This window comes from Rhopilema esculentum, chromosome 12 (assembly GCF_057945365.1).
Source record: "Rhopilema esculentum isolate cy_ngs chromosome 12, ASM5794536v1, whole genome shotgun sequence".
Taxonomy (NCBI): Eukaryota; Metazoa; Cnidaria; class Scyphozoa; order Rhizostomeae; family Rhizostomatidae; genus Rhopilema; species Rhopilema esculentum.
Window position 1 is genome coordinate 2,943,058 of NC_142826.1, and position 20,374 is coordinate 2,963,431.

At 36.1% G+C, this 20,374-nt stretch overlaps 1 protein-coding gene across 2 annotated transcripts; it reads left to right on the forward strand.

Moving 5' to 3' along the window:
* The first annotated feature begins 1,329 nt into the window (after positions 1 to 1,329).
* LOC135681289 (uncharacterized) lies at positions 1,330 to 18,068 on the forward strand. 2 transcript variants are annotated; one of them, XM_089111793.1, is made up of 22 exons: positions 1,330 to 1,710; positions 4,776 to 4,846; positions 5,396 to 5,444; positions 8,291 to 8,447; positions 8,851 to 9,043; positions 9,554 to 9,674; positions 9,930 to 10,036; positions 10,254 to 10,359; positions 10,551 to 10,795; positions 11,154 to 11,285; positions 11,594 to 11,679; positions 11,950 to 12,035; positions 12,294 to 12,388; positions 12,807 to 12,882; positions 13,359 to 13,405; positions 13,653 to 13,738; positions 14,149 to 14,369; positions 14,700 to 14,834; positions 15,210 to 15,293; positions 15,630 to 15,738; positions 16,032 to 16,130; positions 16,672 to 18,068. In XM_089111793.1, exons 3-22 carry the CDS (start codon positions 5,399 to 5,401, stop codon positions 16,883 to 16,885), a joined length of 2,445 nt encoding a protein of 814 aa, XP_088967919.1. In that variant the 5' UTR covers positions 1,330 to 1,710; positions 4,776 to 4,846; positions 5,396 to 5,398; the 3' UTR covers positions 16,886 to 18,068. The 2 variants fall into 2 exon arrangements, with proteins under 2 accessions (XP_088967919.1, XP_065051741.1); XM_065195669.2 differs by lacking the exon at positions 1,330 to 1,710 and adding an exon at positions 2,951 to 4,580.
* The last annotated feature ends 2,306 nt before the right edge of the window (positions 18,069 to 20,374 follow it).

Consider the following 20,374-nt stretch of genomic DNA (forward strand, 5'->3'; position numbering starts at 1 on the left):
AGTAAGTTTTTTGTATCCTAAAGGGAAATTGTGGTTGGTCAGCAAAACCACACTTGACCAATGTTCCATAATGTTTATTTGGCAAATTTAATACTTGGAACAGGACAGTTGAATAGGAAGAGTCAAAAAGAAAGTTCGAAGTTTAGTCACTTGTCCATGAAATCTGAAAAGCCTAGAAGTTATTTAATTTTATGGCTGATAAAGAGGAATATCGTATATCATCCATCTGATCACACCGTTCTCATTTAAGCGGCGACATTGGTTGCCCTCGTTTTCATTCAATTTTCTCATATCCCTCAGAAGGTACTGTTCATGTTCATTGCAAAAGTCAGTCGTTCAGTAAACCGTGACGTCATTACACAATGATGTCACCTTTGGATAGCCAGGGAAAACGTTCGTCTTTCAATTTCTATTAATACGATTGTTCCATTCCATATTTGTTTTCTGAGTTAAAATCAAGGGGGAGTCCCTATGCAAAAACGAACAGAGAATAACGAAGCTCCAGGACTTTGAAGGTAAGAAAAATAAAGTTCTAATGATTTTTTTTACATGGACCGAACATTTTTCAATTGCATTTGCATTTAGTTTCTCTGATCGCTGACATTAACATGATGTAGCATAACAATGCAACGTTTTAAGAATTCCATCAAAATATTTTGCCTTGGTTTGAAAACTGTTTATATATACCGAGATCCCTCACTTCTGCGGGCATTTCCAAAGTATCTCTCTGGACCACGATATCCAACGATACGCGATAGAATTTATTTCGAGCACTTTTGCAATTTACACGGCAACGACAGCACTGCGGAGACCATTGGGCTTTACAGATTCAGAGGGTTAATGGGAAACGGGACATAGGTGGAGGTGCCATTTAAGGCTAAATATGTAACCTGAATGACGTTAAAATGTATAGGGTTTAACTGAATGAATGTTGATAAAAACTATAGATTGTGAATCGCATTTCATATCAAATGGATTGATACAGAGCTGCTATTTTCTCCACGGTAGACCAATTTAATCCTGTTTGACCCTGTTCATGTTCAGATGGGTATCAAAGTTGCAAAAACCTATCACTGGTCTTGCACATAAGATTGTGAAATATACCTCCGCTTGGTGCACTTGAAGATGGACAGCCATATCCTTGGAAAGCCCCATCGGTAGACCAAAATAATGACAACATTCAATGTTTTTCTGGAAACATGCTATTTTACAAAAAAAACATGTTTCCAGATACTGGATATTTGTCTCTATCCAGCTTTAAAGCTTGAAACAAGTAGTCAAATTTAAAATTCTTGTGAACAAGAGGCGCTCAGCGCTCGGAATAACGTCTCTTGAGAAATGCAACACTGGATTTAAGAATGTTGAACATCTAAGTAAGATAAGATTTGAAATTAATCAACTTATGTCCCACAACTCAATTGATGTTTTGGTCGGTCTTGTTTTCTAAACAAAATTCAAAAATCCTTGTTGTTCCCATGGCCTTTTCGCCCCGGCAGTCCAATGTCCGTTTACCGTTGCTTCTGGTTTACCAGTGCCGTGCAAACCAGTGGTCATACTCAAATGCACCTCCATGCACGAAGCTTGTCACAACACTTCAAGCAGCTTATTCACAGCAGAATACAACAAGACCTCCAGAGTTCGACGAGTTTCGATTCACCTGTAAGAGGTTCATGGTTGGAATTTAGCAACTGGGAACGCAGATAAAAGTTTGTAAGCGAATTTGCTACAATTAAAATTTTTATCGTTGAGCTTTCGGATCCATGATGCTAGTCACTTTGTTAAAGTAAGTGCAATACCCTTCCGTATTGTATAAAAATTTATCCACGTTAAGGCAAGTTTTACAAATAAAGGGGTATCGATCCGTGTAAATCTGCACCCTTCTTAAACAAGAATGTTGTTTATAAAAATATTCAGCTTTAGAATCATCCAATTTTAAGAATATTGTAGAAATAATGCTAAGCTTCAGCTTGCATATTTGTGCCTCATTTTTCAGCAGTTGTTTGTTTTGCGATGTTCATAACAGGGAATCTAAAAACTGAAATATCGTGGCTTTTCAAAAAGCCTTGATTCTGTTCGAGGGCGGGCGATGTTCCCCTGAAAACATGTCAGGTTTGAAAAAAATTGTAATACCTAAAAAATATACTTAGATGCGAAACGTAATTTGCTCAGAAATATCGGGACTCGGTAAAATTTATTAATTTCTAGTCTTCACTGCAATATTCTGTTGGTAGTGCACTCCAAATTATTTCGCGTTTGAAGCGGCCAAAGAATACGTGGTTTGAACACAGTCACAAAGAAATACGTAGTCTAGAAACTAATTATTGTCCTTATGACTATGGTTTGAAACAATATAAAAGAAAAACGATCAAGTATTTTTATATAGAGTTATTTAAAGTTTAGCAAGAAGTTAAAGTGCTTCCAAATGGTAAATTTTCGTTCTATACCTCCGACTTCTTTCTTTCCTAAAACATATCAAGCATTTTTGAAAATTTTTCTCTTAAGATGATGTTGAAAAAGTTATCTAAATATCATTAAATTAGAAAATAATACACTATGATGCTTTTCTTTGCAATGAATATAGCACAATTGAACAAGCTCTTAATACAAACTTTTGCGGTTTTTTGGTGAACTTGCTGGTAAATAGAGTGATCAAGAGTCCTTTGTCATGGGAGAAAGATTCAGAGCGAAGGAGAAAAGATAAGAGATATGAGCGATGGGGAGTCAACTTTGAAAAAATGCCTGTAACAGTGAATTGACTGTTCAATCAACGATAGAAACACGTTTTGAGCCAAGAAGTCGATCCATTTGACATGTGGTCGTATGGATTCCCGAGATCAATAGCCGTTTTACTTGTGTTCAATAGTTACTTATTGGCACAAGAAGAAACTAGGACCAGTAAAATAATCAAGGGCTCAATCTAGTGAATTATCAATAATACAAAAGTAATGGTTAAAACTATTTTTGGTTGACCTTGGTTAACCGCGTATCGTTTCCTTGTCGCCAACACCATGCCAGAGTGTTGGGGACCTGGGTGCCACCGGGGGTTCCACCAAGGGCAATGGAGGAGCCGGGAGCACGTGCCTTCTTCACGTAGAATGTGTCCAAGACCCCTAACTATTTTCAAGTAAGAGGTTTAGATCACAGACTACCTTTCATCGATCCTGAACAGCCGTTAAAAGTAGAATTGCTACGTTATGGGCACATGTAAATATCATAGGAAAAAATGAACTGAAGGTTGTGATATGGGAAGTAAAAGAAATTACAAATGTGCAGGGTTTTGATGCAGCATAACTTTAAACAAAACGGGGTCATGAATTAACCAGGGGAAATTTTCGAAATATCAAACCGTCTTCCAATGTGTGCTTGGCACCTTTGAAGGCTAAAAATTAAAGATGTTTGAAGAATGAAAAAAGTTTTAAAGACATATTTTTTCTTGTTTATCAGATTCATAATTTCTAAACACGAGCTTTGTTGAATTTCATTTTAGGTTTTAAACTAGCATGGGTTTTTTGGCATCTTTCTGACTTTATTCTTTCAAACTCAACAATTTATCAACTAAGATGTTTAATACGTGCATTTATTTTGAAAATATAGTACCAATGTCCGCAAATAAAGCAACAAAATTTCGTTTTCATTTATTTCCGAGGAACCCCAAATACATTATCTTGGCGATATTCCCCACCTCTCACAGGTTTTGACCCTTGGCGAAGAGTAAGTTACCAACTGTTACAGAACCCATTTAGGGGCACATGGCAAAGCTACGCGAATCGCATTGTCATTGCACTTTAGTTATCTTATCACTTCATAGGTAGTTTTTCAACCGAGAAGATACAATAATTTCAACCACGATCCTCTCTATCGAAAATTAGAATAAACATGTTTCCTGTAAAAATCTTTTCCTCCTCTGCCCTATTTAAAATGAAATAAGGATTTGGCCCTAAAACTGTTTGTTCAGCTACCCTGCATGTTACTAAGCGGGCATACAGTTATCCTGAAGCACCTCGATGTGGTTATTCTCTAAAGATTTGAACACGTGAGGGGAACAAAACAAGCGATGTGCTCCCTATAATTAGAATTTCCTTCGCCTTTGTCCACCTGCAGGTTGTACTTAGGGTCAGCCCATACAAACTTGCTCCTTTTGTGATTGGTCCAACCTGCTGTAAATATCATTCTATTCGGACGATTGGTTAAAAAAGAATCCTTTTGTTTGATCGTTCATTGATTGGATCTATAGGAATGACCCTTTAGTCTAAGCGAGAGCCTTATTTGATTGGTCTAAGGGGAGTCCTCTTTAAGAAACCTGAAAAGCTTATTGGCTGCTGGGTAATTCCAAGGCTGTTGATTGGCTAGATCGGCATGTCCTTGTGGCCGGGCCGGGACAATGGAGAGTTTTCAAATTTTAGAAATGATCTTGTTTTGGTCGCTCTGTACGATCAGGTGTTTTGCATAAAGGAACTTTTATTACATGCCACGATGTCTGCCAGTTTTCTCAAGCAGTGCTAGAACAACATACGTGATGTCCACAGCTCGTAGACGGAACAACGTCGCCGTTAAGGAAAAACGTCCCATTCGAATACCTAGTAAGTTTAGATTGAATACCTAGACCTCTAAAAGGCCTCCATTTACACCATCTCTAGGAGACCCAGATCCAGTTAAATTCAGTCAATATTAGAGTTGTGATTTCTTGATATTGTGTAACTTGAAAATTCGCTCAGTGGAATCCTAAACTTCATAAGTGGAACAGTCGAATCTTATGGAATTCTCCTTGAATCTAGGGGCATCGCTGCTATGTAAAGAAAGTAGTGGACCTGGAAACGGGAAGAGACCCAGAATAGATATCAAACAGGTGAGTTTTGTTCCTGATTTAGTAAGTCTATTAATTGTTTTAGTGATAAACAACAATTGTCGTTAAAAGAGCAATAGTTATTGATTTGAAATCTAATTATGGCAAAGGTTAATGTCTATCATTATAGTTGTCTTATACTCATGATATAAAGAACTGTTTCTTCTATATAATTAATTACATTGGTAGACAATAAATAACTTTTATGAATAAATTCCATAGGTGAAGAATAAATTTAAAGAGTACATGAACATAAATGACTAGTTGTTTTGATCTTTTTGGAAGTTAGGCCCGTGTTGATACAATATAATTGGTTCATGAAAATTTATTTTGCCTCCAAATTTGCAGTCTGTTTGCTTTGTATGTAGAAATTTGAAAAAAACTATAACTGTCAAGAGAACACAAGAAAGAAATGAACTAGCAACTCTAGCTTTCTATTTAATGGCTGCTTTCCTTACTCTCAAGTATGAGCCTGCTCAAATTCCATTGTTGTTTTGTTTACTCAGAATAATCCATAGTATTTGACAGTAGACATGTGCTTGCTTTTATTAGGAAATGGCAGATGAAACTACAATCTGTTCAAATATCACCAAAGTCAGAGGTACCTTCATTAATCTTATTGTCTGATGTTGTCTAATTTGATTAAGGCTTTCTACTTGAGTTAAAGAGCAAATTAAAATTATGCTTGGTTGTTTAGTTTATATTTCAGAATTGGCTTTAATTCTGGAATTGATCAATATATTCTTAAATCAAAATTCGGAAACTGTTTACTTTAAAACTTGGTAAAGGTGGGCCATATTTGGAGCCATGTGCATCTCTTATTACCAACAAAGGAGCATTACACAATTCACAACCTGTTATATTGAGGCTTGTGTCTCCTCTCACACCTGTAAACTGTTACTGACCTGCCCTGAAGCTTTCCTATTAATTATTAAGCAACATGCACTCTGGTGCCACAAATTTCAGCCTCAGTCTCCATGTTACACAATAGCAAAATCCAATGATTTGGTTGCTCTCTTTTATATTGGATTTCTCTCAAAAACAGGCAATCTGTGTTTTGGAGTACAGCAATTTTCATGAACTGGTGTTGCAACATTTTCTGCATTTTATGGGATAGTATTGTGGCTACATAAGTTTTAGAATTGTGGTTACCAAATTTTTTCCATATCCCTATTTGAAGAATTGAAAGTTTTTGGCTCTAAGGATACAATGATATCAGAACCAATAAGTGCCTTAATACTTGATATCAAAATTATATTTAAGAGTAACATACTTTAAGATATGAAAGCAAAAAAGGACACTTTAGTACTTGGTGATAATATGCTTCATTCATATAAACGAATTAACTATACAAAATATGATTTTAATATCTTTATCAAATATCGCCCACACATTCATGAAACTTGACACTCTTTCAATTAGATAATGGACTTAGAAATGCTTCAACTAATCTGCTGTTCTAGGCCACATGAACCAACAGTGGTCTGTAAAGGACTGCTACTGACTAAATATTTTCTAGTGCTTCTAAGCACAGATAAAAATATAAAAATTGGAACCTAAGTAGGCTGTCCTGTCACAACAGCAATTGGTATGTAGAAGATTTAGGGTAGGAGGAGCTGGTGAGCCTGAAAACTATTTTCTGACCTCAACCGAGCCCTTTCAAAGCAGTATAACTTGACCTTTATTTATTTATATATTACAATTATATTGGAAGGTGATATATCAAAGAGCCTCTAAAATTCATTGCTATGCTGCAATCACGCTACACTTGATATAGTTTCTAAAAAAGAATCTAAAAGAGCTACACCAGAATATATATAGGGCAAGTGCAATGATAAGATATAAGAGAAACCTCTTGCTTGGTAGATGTTGAGAGTAAAAAGTAAAAATATACTGACAAACTATTAATTTTATCTATCTTTGGTGAATTTTATAGACCAACCTCAAATTTTCCCTCATAACTAGCAAAATATTATGGAGGTCTAAACCCCAAACCACAAATATTAACATCCCTGCTTATTGACCTATAGGTCATCCTCAAAATATATTTTCTATGTACCCTTTCTGGAAGTTTAGGCGAAAATAGTTACCCCCAACAAACCCGGTTATATCCTGAAACAAGCAACTGTGCACTTGTGCTTTAGAAGCAATTTACCCGCTTTCTAGTGGAAGCAACTGTCCCACCCCCAGTATGTAACGAAAGAACCCGAGGGTTTATAGCGAGTCCCCCGCGAACCCCTGACTAGATGGTTACCAAGATTGTGGTTTGTCCTTTTTGTAACTAGATGTTGGCCTTTTTAAAAACTAACTCTTCTAGCGCATTAAGTAATTTTGGCAACTTCAAAAGGCTCGGAAAAACTACTGCAGTATCTCAGCTTTTACAGTAGACTTACTGTCTACTGTAAAACCTTAGATAAACAATTTCTAAAATATTCACTTTGCTTCGGTGTTCGTAAAACAAACCGTTATCATATGCGTTTCTACAACAGGGAGCCGAATCATTATGAACATTGAAAATATCTTTTGATTAACGGTGTGAAGATAGACACCAGAAATGACCGAAGCCTTTTGTGAAATTTTCCGCAACAAACGGTTTGCAAGGTGCTCGTGTTATTGAAACTCATCCCAAACACGTGGTATTCTTTTACACGTGCGTAAGTCTTGCGATTGTTGTGTGCATTGTAAAAACAAATTTCATGTTCAACAGTGGATTTCATGTTCAGCACTTATTTGTTACCAATGTTTGGTTTCACTCTTTGCTCCGCCTACGAAATATCTTTTTCTTCTACTGAAATATTTCGATGACCTTTATGGTTAATAAAATGGCCTGTTGCCTGCCCTACCTGTATGCAAATTCCGAACTTGACCTCTGAAGAGATTCCTTTATCAGAGCGTGCTATTTGTTTCCATTCCTTGTAAAGACTTTTATCTGTTGTTTAGTTCGTTGAAGCAGAAAAAGCAAGCTTAACCAAGCCTATCATTTGTGCCTTCTCACTAAACGTATTTTCCTAATTAGGTTTATAGTGACAAAATATGCCCACCTCCTGTTTAAGTTAGGAGGCATGCAAAGTTTGATTACGGAGATCAATTCATCAAAACTTTTCATTTTGCTGAGCTTGATCTACCATGGCTAAGCGGGAAGAGAATTAGCCAACTGTCTCGTAGGAAATGGTGCTTTAAGAATGGAATTAAACTGGATATTTCAAACATATGATAGCTTTAGGTAGCCTCCTGCAATTCCTATTATTTCAGCGTGTATAATCTTTTTTCAGATAAGAAAACCTCGTTAATTATTAGCAGTCACATGTGTAAAATCTATTCTTCATTTTCTCGGTATACCAAGATAAAGATCAATTTATTTGTCCGTTTGTAAATAAAAAGGTTTGATAGTGGCAGCAGATCTTGTTATCAACTTCAACTAAACTCGGGTATGGTTTGATTTTCAAGGTTCACGAAGGAAGCACATTCCTCCTGGCTACTTCCAAAGAATGCTACCTGACGAAGTGCTGTTGAAAGTATGTTCCTTCTGCCCGCCAGTCGAATTGTCTCGCTTGTCAATGACATGCAAAAGACTCAACGCTCTGTGCAGGGACGACTCACTCTGGTACGTGGTAGCTTTTGCTTCATAGTAATAATTCACTGTAGTAAGGTGAACTCTCTTAAAAGTTCCAGATGCTGAAATTTCAATCAAAGTGTTAATGTACCTTCTAGAGAAGAAGACAAATTTTTCTCAACTCCAGTTTCTATTCTTGTCCCAGCGAAATACATTTTTAAGATATTTATGAGCTCCTGGCTGTCTTTTAAGGCAGCCGCTAAAATGTTGTCTGTCGGGAAGTACTTTCGAAAAGATCAGAGAATTTTTTTGGAGCTATGGCCACTCACAAAATACGCATGTTTTCTGACATGCTTAAAAGAACAAAGTGGCTTTTCGATGCACGACAATGATCACAAGCTTTTTTCTTCAACGTATATGTTTGTTTGTTTATGCTGCCTCCTTTGCGTTTTAGGAAAACGCTGTATTGGCGCGTATACAGAATGAGACAGCCACTGTTAAGAGGCTGCAGTGGTCTTTACGAAATAGCAGATAAGAACCGTTTCCTTGGCTTGACTTGGAGAGGGTCTTTTCCTCTTTTGTCAAACGCCTGTCATGTTACAAAAGATGAAAAGTTGGCAGATGACTTGAAATACCTAGAGAGAAAGGTAGTATTTTCAATCTATACAATCAACGTTGAAAGCCTGTGATTTGACACTAGTGTACTTTAAGTGCTATGTGGCAAAAAGTCCTGTCGACAATGTCCTATAATTATTACTTTGTTATGATTAGATTTGGTAATTTCTGCGATGGAGGATAGAAAGCCCAGATAACAACAAGGCTGACATTTTTTCACAAGGAGTAGAGTCCCAGTCGCTATAGGCACCGCGGAGCAGGGGGTGCTGGGGGGCTTTAGCCCCCCTCCCCACTTTTGTGAAAAATGCCAGATATTGAGTATCAAACTACAAGAAAAGCCTCTTTTTATACGGTTTTAGCCCCCCCCCACTTTGTTTAGACCCCCCACTTTTCTCAACTCTCCGCGGTGCCTGTATGCATCTTCATTCTATTAAACTGTGCTTCAAAAACATTCAATTAAACACTGCATCATATACTCAGGTACAAATTTTTTTTTATCGTTTTCAAGTTTCTTAAAATTGTAATGGTAAGTTTTCTTATAGTGTTACTCGACAATCAACGATGCGGTCGGTGCCACATCTCCTGGGGGAATTATTTTGGTTCACCCTGGATCGTACGATGAGGAAGTTACACTGGAACAGAAAGTTTCAATCATTGGGACAGGTAATGAAGTGACAGTTTTTACAGTGAACCAAAATACAATGTCTGCCTTGGTTTTGCCTCACTTGTATCTTTTGAATGTCATCTCATAGCCTAGTTGACAATAATGGTTTTCTTACGTGTGTATTTTATTCAGCTGAAAGATATCGACAATTTATAAGCAGTGTATAATCACTTTTAGCCCTATAAGGTCTGACAATTCATTTCTGACTTCTTGCTAAGTTTATTATAAAGCCAAATGAATGGTTTGTATTGCAGAAAACCCGGAAACTCAAGCTTACCCAACGGTCAGCTGTTCCACTGGCACCTTATTCAGAATACGCCCATCAGCAACAGGATCATCGCTCGCATATTTACGACTTGAGGTAATGAACTTTATAAGTTTACACTGGGTGGCAGTATTTCAATTATTGTTTTGCTTCATCTAAGGGTGCTAAAGTTTGTTTGAAGAGAGACACGTTGGGGAGAAACATCTTTTGCCAGCTAGACTGGTTTGGTCTTGAAATAAGCCAACTTTTGTTGGTTTTCGGCCTTAGATGAGAATTCTCTTTGCTAACGATGCCATTTCTTCTACTTTTTAAGATAACAGCACAGGAAGGAAACAGCCAAGTTAGAGGACACTGTGTTGAAGTCTGTAACGACTGTTCTCCGACCATCCAGGACTGTTATATCACCAGCAAGAACACAAGTAAGTTTGCCAAATACTATTGCGTATTGCAACAAATTCAGAAGAGCTTGTTAAATAAGTGTTTTGCTCGCAAGAGAAACATCAAGAAGAAGATCAAGGCAGATGCTCGAGTTTTGATTTGACAGTGCTTTTTGCATTTGATGAAAGAAAAATTTCGAGATGTTTTTGAACACATTCTGTAATGTTCCTAGGTTCTTCTGCAATTTTTGTACATGGTGATGGTGGAAAACCAAAGGTGGCAAGGTGCAAAGTAGTTGAGTGTGAAAATGTAGGGATATTCGTCACTGATGGTGCTCAAGGCACTTATGAAGACAATGAAATATACAATAACAGACTGGCTGGCCTCTGGGTCAAAGGAGGGGCAAATCCAGTCGTACGACGAAACTCGATTCACCATGGCAGAGATGCCGGGCTCTTCATCTTTGACGGGGGTTTGGTAAGTGATTTAATAATTACGTTAGAACAAGGACATATTTACCTATATCGAAATTTCTGATAGTCATTTTATTTTGAAATTAAAGTCACGGTATTGATGTACTTACTATGTTGATGATGCAGTAGAGATGCAAAGAGTGACTTTTTGGTTTTTTCTTGGGACAAATTTAGAAAGTTAGAATTCATGAAACAGCAAAGAGGCAATATTTACAATTTTTTTAAAGAAAAGGATTGTTCCTTTTTAATGTCACGGTAAACAACATAACTGTTTTATGTGACATTCTTTTAATAGAAGAAAAATAATTGCTTTAGTTTACTACCACCTCGAAGCATGTATTCATCTTTCGATACTTTTGCAGGGATATTTCGAAGAAAACAATGTTTACAGTAATAGAATTGCCGGCTTTGAAATCCGATCCGGAGCGAACCCAACCGTGGTCAGATGCCAGATCTACGGTGGATCAACTGGTGGAATATATGTGCATGATGACGTAAGTGAATAACTGTCATCGTCCTTTGATTAGTTTTAGCTCCAAGATGATTTTGTAATGGTAACGTGTATGCTATGAATATCAGCTACTGTAGTGTATCGGTAAATCACAGAAATTAGAGACTCACCTCTTCGTCAATAGCACTCCCAAATCTACTGTCGCTGACCTAATTATGTATGTGTCTAAACGCCTACTGCGCCTTGGAAACCTCTTTTGTTGGGCATTTCTCACTTCCTCTTACAAAAATTCCAATTTGAAGTTTCATACTGATATGTTGAGTTAACTGTTTTGTTATTTAACCTATACAGGGAAGAGGAGAATTCATAGGAAACAAGATACATTCTAATACTTTTGCTGGTGTTTGGATCACTTCTGGCAGCAATCCCACTATCAAGTAAGTGACGTCATTTTAGCTAGAAGCTAGAAGCTTTGATATAGGAATTTGGTCACCTTTTTTAACTTGATAGATTGTCTCTTACGTGCTGGCTGTCATTTTAGCAACCTGAAATTTGTATATAATTTCTTGTTATTTCTGTAAATCTAAACATTAATTAGGTATAGTTTGTCATTTCAATGATTTCACCAACCCCGGGAGTTGTCTGGTCATGGAGAAAAATTAATCCTGGACTACATTGTAAAACTTGAATTTCTTTTCTTTCTTCAGAGACAACGAAATTTACCATGGTCAGCAGGGTGGAATTTACGTTTTTGGAGACGGACGAGGTCTTATCGAGAACAACGATATTCACGGTAAGATTGTGTGAACTACTGAAGGAAGCAACCTTCTTCAAGGAGGATGATTAAAAATGTTTGCTAAACTAATATCAAAAACGGAAGACCAAAGAACTTGTATTTTTTAATGAAAAATAAAGAATATTTAAAATAAAGTAAACTTTTTTTGAAATTTTTAGAAGTATTTTATAAATAATTATTTTATGACATTTCTTGGTGAGATTTAATTGTGAAACATCAAAGTCAAATGCATTTTTTCCTTATTTATATTTCTAGGCAATGCATTAGCTGGCATTCAAATTAGATCAAACAGCAATCCAATTGTTAGAAAGAACAGAATTCATCATGGGCTTCATGGTGGAATTTATGTGGTAAGCAACGTGTATGAGTTTAGATAAGACTTCTTGAGCAATATGGCAAAGATGGTGTTAATTTAGAGGACTAGGCTAATATTTGCCTGGTCTTTAGTGATTAATGGCGATTATCGAGTAACTTGCACCATGAGTTTTGTCGTTGTTCAGTATAAAGAAGTTTGCTTTCGTGGTCTTGCCGGTTGCTCTCAAGAAATTTTACTCGTTGGAGTGTTTCTTTTATAAATCACTTTCGACGAAGGTTCCTAAACAGTAACATGGTCTGAGTCATTTTAATGAATTGATAATTAAGCAAACAACGGCATCACCGAATTACTTTATGTTTCTGAATGCAATTTTGCAGTTAATTCACTACCTTGTAGCTAATGACTTTTTCATGCTAAAATTCTGAAATAATTATCACATTTTTTCTTCTCAGCATGAAGGTGGACTTGGCTTGATCGAAGATAACGAAATTTTCTCAAATACGCTAGCGGGTGTCTGGATAACTACAGGTTAGCATTTCAAATATTCAAAAAATCCTAAACAGCTCTTTGGTTATTTCCTTCCTTCAAACTGCCATCGTTAGATTACTTGAATTACCTGTCTTTTAAATTAATACGACCTAATGAGAAATTAGTCCCCTGTAAATGACTTTTTGGCTGTACGTTTTTTGATGGGCCTTCAGAAATTTATCTATCACCACGCCCTACGGCTCAACACCTGGCCCCATTGTTATGTACTGTCTAAATCAGTGCTATAATTTGTTCTTAAACAGGGCCTAATGTGTTTTGAAGATAGTTTTGAGGTTGTGTTTTCGAAGCAACTGACGAGATAGCAGAGCAATTTGTGGATAATATATTTCATACACCTCACTGTGTTTCACATCAGTCCATGAAATATTTTTGCCTGCCAAATAGCCATTAACTTCTTAAGATTATAATTTTGTTTTACTATTCTTTACCTCAATTTTCCCCTCTCCTCTATTTAGGAAGCTCGCCAATTTTAAGACACAATAGAATACACAGTGGAAAACAGGTAATTAATCATTAATTTTCGAAACATCATTAATTCTACGAAATACTTCAGCTTGCTTTTTGCCAAATTTCCAGAAAATTTCATTCACCAAGCCTTTGTTTCAGAAATTTTTGAAAATAATGTTTCTTCCGTTTATTTGAATTTTGCACAAACATAGTATTCAGAATGTTGATTCTATGTTCATGTAAACATCAATTAATAAAACAATTTACAATGAACAATACGATTTTTGATCTTTTTCTGTCAGGTTGGTGTTTACTTCTACGACAAAGGATGCGGTACTTTAGAAGACAACGAAATTTACAATCACAAGTATTCAGGAATACAAATAAGGTTAGTTATTTTATCAGTTTTATCTTATGTACGCCGCGACCTCCACTGCTATTAAGTAAATGGACCTAATGAAGATTAAAGTGGTACAGTTTATAGAAACTTTATACACAAGACCCCTTGTAACGTGGGGTAGGGAGATTGCCCCCAGCAAAATTACTGTTAGCAAATCCTCGATTTAGGTTAAGATTTGTGGTGTGGAAGTATCAACTATTAATCGAAGGCTTTTGAGTAAGCCGAGATAAGCCATTTGCATAGCTATTTAAATTATCTATGCGAACGAGGAATGATGCAACGACAGTTGTTTATGTATAAACCCATGCTTACCATATAGCTTGCAAAAAGTTTGCCCTTCCTTTATGTTTTTGTCTTTCTTAATGATAGAAAACTTATCAGTTTTTTTTTTATTATAGAAGTGGCAGTAATCCAGTTATAAGGCGAAACAAAATTTGGGGAGGCAAAAATGGCGGAGTTCTTATATACAATGGTGGCCTAGGTATAATTGAAGACAACGAAATATTTGATAACGCAATGGCGGGTGTTTGGATAAAGACAGAAAGCAACCCCATTTTGAGAAGAAATAAGATCCATGACGGCCATGAAGGTGGAATATGCATTTTCAACAATGGCAAAGGTTTGCAAATCCTGTTTTCTTTGAAAAGAAGTTTGATTAAAATAAATTTCATTTTGACACATGTTTTCTAGTTATGATATCTATCAAAAGATTATTGTTTCAGAGAAGTAAAACATCTAATTCTTGACGTACATTATATTTTTGAAAAAATAACCCCGAATAGAGAGGCTAAGTTATAAATGATACAGTAATGTGGATAATGCGCTGTGCTTATTCGTCATTACGATCGAAGCTTATGAAAAGAATTCAATTTACTAAATCGAAAGGCTTTTCTCGCTTAAGAGGTCTTCCCTCTTGACAAAAAATGATGACATTGTATTTGCCTTTCAGGTTTACTAGAAGACAATGATATTTTCAGAAACTCTTTAACCGGCGTTCTCATCAGCACATCTAGTTTTCCAGTTCTAAGAAGAAACAGAATATTCGAAGGGGGTGCTGCTGGCATTGAAATAACAAACAATGCAGGTATGGTAACAATTTTACCATAGTAGAGATCAGGGGCGTCGCCAAAGGGGGGAAGGGGGTGCGATACCCCCCCCCCAAAAAAATTTTTTACTATGGTAGTGGTAATGACTTTTTATTTATTCTTCTGCACATTTGAGAGGACAGGTGTTTCTACTTAGATATTTTTTCGTTTTGAGTTTCAGAGCGCTGCATTCTTCTAAACAGACTTTACGTTTTTCGCAACTCTGATAAAATCCTTTAGCACAATGTCACTGGAATGGTTATAAGTAACTCCTTGCAGTGTTAATCTAATGTATTCCACGTGTTTTGATACATTCAGAATTAGCTCCCTCTTGCTTAGCTTCCTCTCATTTTCGTTGTCACATCTTTTCTCAGGTGGAGTGTTAGAAAAAAATGAAATTTTCAACAATCGCTTTGATGGCGTCAGTCTTGCAACTGGAGTTTTGCCGAAAATGATTGGTAAGCTAGTTTTCATAATTTTACCTCTATAGTTTTGTGGCTTTAAATCCGAGTTGTTTCTTTTATCGACATAGTTTTAATGAAAGTATTCTAAAATCAGTGCCTTTGGAATGAAATTTACATTGGGAGGGGCAAGGGTTCAGTGGCTGAGAAGTTGAGGCATCTGCTGCTTACCATTCAATATGGTATTATAAATGGTAGTTTAGCAATTGTTACCATTAGTGGCATTTACTGGGGGTTCCAGCCTCTCCCGCTTTGGATGACCTTGAAAATGAATACTTACTCAAAAATGCCTACTCAAGAAATTTGAAAATGTTATGTTTCTTGTTAATTTAGAAAACTTCATCCACGATAACAAGAAAGTTTTGACGGAGGCAATAAACACTGGGAAGTGCCTTTATCAAGTTTCTGGAAGTCTGTGTTATCCAATGCACGATTTTTACAAGTAAGTTCTTATTATCTTATCATTTTGCCAAAAGTGCTTAATTTTATCTAAGTACGAATAATTAGAGCATGACTTTCAACTTTAAAGTACCGATAGATTAACAATGGTAGCAAAACTCCATTGAAGATGATTATTCAAATCTTGAATTTAGTGATGGCAGCTGAAAATTTGCATGTATGACTGTTGTGATGATCTATTCTGCCTGAAATTTGATTTAAATATATGATGATGTCATACAATATGATATTCTGGTAACTTGATTTTTGATTTGACTCTTTCTTCTGTCTTTTTAGATGTCTGACTTGCTCATCAACCGAAAGCTTAGCAATTTGTGTCAACTGCATAAGAACGTGTCACGAAGGACATGAAGTAGAATTTGTAAGGCACGACAGGTAAGCCTACGACATTTTGATTTCAAAACAGCAATTTTAAGGGTTTATCCAAATAAGTAAGCAAGTACATTGGTTGACATCAAGGCCTTCTTTAGCGTAAAGGGCAGGACAGCGGGTCTTCTTGTTAGAAATATATGTGGCCACGAATTTTTTATGTTAACTAAGAATGATGTTTGCTCATAGACATAGGAAGCGTTTCAAGAGTTGGGGTGGGGCACCTGTAGTCAAAATAGGGGCACTACTTTTAGTTGCAAGTGGGTACTTTCATACTGTCTCTGAAAAGTAGGAGGCACATGCCCCCTGTGGTCCTCTGGCTCCTACTTCAAAGTATTTGTTGCTCAATCAAATAAATTCAATTTTGTAGTTACCGACCTACCATTAGCAGGCCAGTTTATTACAGATTAAGGTTTTGTAATTTCCCCGTGAGCGTGGGGCTATCGTGGACCTTAGATTTTTTATTAGAATATTTGCATCATCTGACATACTTGCTTTGTCGTGTTATTATGGTGACTGACATTCTTATCTTCTTCCTGTTTATTAGATTCTTTTGCGATTGTGGAGCTGGAACAACAACAACTTCTTGTCGACTTACCAACAAGCAAGTAATTTCATCTCCTGCCAAAGCTCGTTCTTCAAGGTCACCAAGGACTCAAAGAGCAAGACAAAAACGTACGGGGGGACGTTGCCTCCGAAATAGCAGAGGGAAAGGCGCTAAAAACTTGCCAGAAAGTGTCTCAGAAACTCTTGTTAGGTGATTCATATTATTTGTGCTCGTACAAATTCTTTAAATGTAAATAATCAAATGATATTGTTTTTTGGCGATAGTTGGATTTGCCATTGTTGGCAAAAAAGTAACCCAATGCAGAAACACAGCATTTGAAAGCTGTGTGATGGAAAGGTTGTTGAATAAATCCCATGTTTGCATTCATAAATTATTTTTGAAATCCGCTACAATCTTTAGGTTAGAATCAAAATTGTTTATAAGGCTTTCCGGTTGTGGAAATTTCTTTCAATAAATTTTAATTCCCTGCATAGAATGCGGTTCAAAAACCAACTGAAGATTCAAGTTGTGAAAATTTAAACAATCCACTTCAAAACCTGAGCAGCTACAACCATAAAGGGCTTTATTGGATACCAACCTATGCCTTCCCTTCGATTTTTTCTTCCTTGATTAAAAACCCAGTTGTTTTAATGGCAATTGACAGATGAATATAAGAATTGCTTAAGCAACCTGTCAATCAATAATAGCCAATCAATGCGCGCATGTGTGAAATCACACTCACTGATTGGTCGATTTTTCGTTGAATAATAGCTCAAACCCCTGTTGTATCTATCGACTGCCTCTAAGGACATGAATTGTATCATCCAACAATTCTAATTAGCTTGTTGTCTGTGTCGTTCAAGCTTGCTTTGAACTGAGTCGAAATTAAATTCCAACCGCACACAAAGGCAGATAAAAGAGGTTCTTGATATAAAGTTGAATCAATTCTAGATAACTGACTAGAACAGTAGTTTATGTTTGTGTATTTTATATGAAATGAAGCCAGGTCAGAATTCATCTGTATAAAATTGATAAAGCATCAGTAATAGCTCTTCAAATTTACACATTAGGCGAAACTCAAATAAAAATTTTATCGTAGATGCTTTTTAGTATAAAGAGATTTTTAGACTAATTATATTTACCTTGTAAAATAAACTCAACACAGATCTTTATTTATAGCTCAGCCGACATCGCATATTTTTCTGTTTTGTTTGTTTCATTATGAAGAACATATGTAAAAGCAATTTTTTTGTCTTAAAATCTTGGTTTATACAATATGCGATGTTGGCCGTTTTTATAATATATGTAGAGAGAGAAAATCAATTATTATGTAATTAAATGGCATTGGATAGCCCTATTTATTATAGTCATATATCCTTATCTATATGTTACAGGAATTTATGTCTTTGTTTCCATGATTCACAACTCTGTACGCAGATGATTATGCCATTGATTTAGTTGCGGAGGAGGCTTGGGAGGAGGGTTGAAAGAGCAATGGGATGTGTGATGTATATACAAGAAAAAAGAAATCATAAAGTGTTTTACCGACATAATACCATCCTTAAATGGCTAACAAGAATGCCTGTTTTTCTACCTTCCGTTTGATTAGCTTGCTAGGCCGTCCGTGTGCACAATCTTCTTGGAAGAAAACTTACCGAAGGCCTTTTCAGAACCAAAATTTCTATAAGCAAACTTACTGTGCACCAGTGGCGTAGCTAGATATTTTTAGAGGTGGGGCTAGGTCACGACAATTGCCTTGGCGTGCGCGTGATATTTTATCAATTTTATATCTATAACATCAAAAACATCAAAACAAGAAAATATGAAATTGACTTCTTAAACACAACACACTCAAATAATAAGGGCTCTGGCATCGAAACATTGCTAACATCATGCTATCTAGAATGCGAACGTTTTCATGACTTACACTTGTCATGTCACTTTTAGGCTTCTTTTATTGGACCACTATTAGGCAATTCATGTAAGTGGTCCAGACTCCACTGAGGTTAATTTACCCAAAGATTTCCATGAATTTACCCTTGCACCCTTTTGTAACTGCGCAGGAGCCTGCTTACAAATTTTGGCGCGAGGTGCAGTAGGCATACTACAGAAACCTCTATAATGCCATTAGAAGTTTTAACGGTAAGATAGTTTCTAGCAATCTAAGATATTTACAAATGTTATTGCTTATACATTCAGTGTATGATTTAACCTTTCCTATCTTTAATATGATACAAAATCGTACTGTTGTATCAAGTACATTATCGTCATTACTTGCACTGGCCTAAAAGTTGGTGGGTTTGCGCAGTCACCGCTCATCTATCATCTTTGGTCATCTCCACTCTCAAGAAATTGTTTTACTACAATCTAATTTGCACTTTAAGACACCTGTGTATCCAGATGCAGTCCCATATTGTGGCAAACAGATACTTATTCACGAATCATCGTCTAAATTGTGACCTTCCACGTTTTCATTTCGTTTTAATAATACATTACACTGATTTTTTTATAAGAAACTGGCCATAACAAACGAGTACTGGACAGTCAGAAAAAATTAAGAAACTTCAGTAATCGAAGCAAAAAAATTAGGATATTATTAATTCGTGATAAAACTGGGAACAACGAAATTTTGTAGAATCCAAGCACATGATTGCTCTCTTGGCCTAGAACTTAGGACACAAGGGATAAAAATATACTTCCCACATCTAAATACAGGATCGGAACGGAAGCGAATCTCTTGACGTGATAAAAAAGGTCACGAACATTTCATAACATCATTCATGACATCATAATTAAGAAACTCTTAAGAAACAATGAGTATTGAAATTTCCAGAAAATTAAGAAACTGGAGTACTCAACATCGACCTTTGTTTCTTATAAAAATGAGTGTATACCAAAAATTGGAAAAGTGTGGCTCTCTTCTTGTTTTTTAAAACAACTTAGGCAAAGAAGAGACACAGACAAAACAGGTCTCTCTGAAAATGAAATTTGGTCGAAATTTTTACTTGTACTTGAAGAGAACCTTGGAAATACTTGCATAGAATGGCATGTGTTCATTATTCCTGCATTTATGGTGTCAGTTAGGTTGGAAAACATGTAAAATATTGGCTAGGGGTAGTTGCAAGCAACAGCCCTCTTTCAGTTGCAAACACTGTCATTTGAGTTGCAAGCAACAATACTGATGTACACATTACTGTGGTAATGGCATGATTTGATTAATATTGTGCAAGATCCAGCATAGCTGTAAGCAAATCCACAAAGCCTGAGCTGTCAGGAAAAAGATGAATGGCCATAGGCCCTCTATGACATGTATGACCCCAAGAAAAACATCCCAAAGATAACATAAGTTTATATAATATGTATTTTCTATGAAAATATATTCAGAGACTGATGCTAATCTTAAGAGGTACAGTATTTTGATTGTCTACTTATAGCCTCTACTGTTTTCTATTTGATTATTAGATGAAGCTTATAATTATTATATCAAGGTCCTGCCAAGCTTTCCTGCTATTCTTAAAGCTAAGGGTGATATTTCTAGATGTTGTTGGTGATCCCATGCTGGCCAATTTTGTTGTTGGTTTGAACTTCTAATATCTATTTTTGGTTCAAGTACACAATGAATATATGTTTTCTATCATTTGTTCTTCATTTCATGTGTCCTGTTCATTTCATTTGTTTCTATCATTATCATGTGTCCTTCATT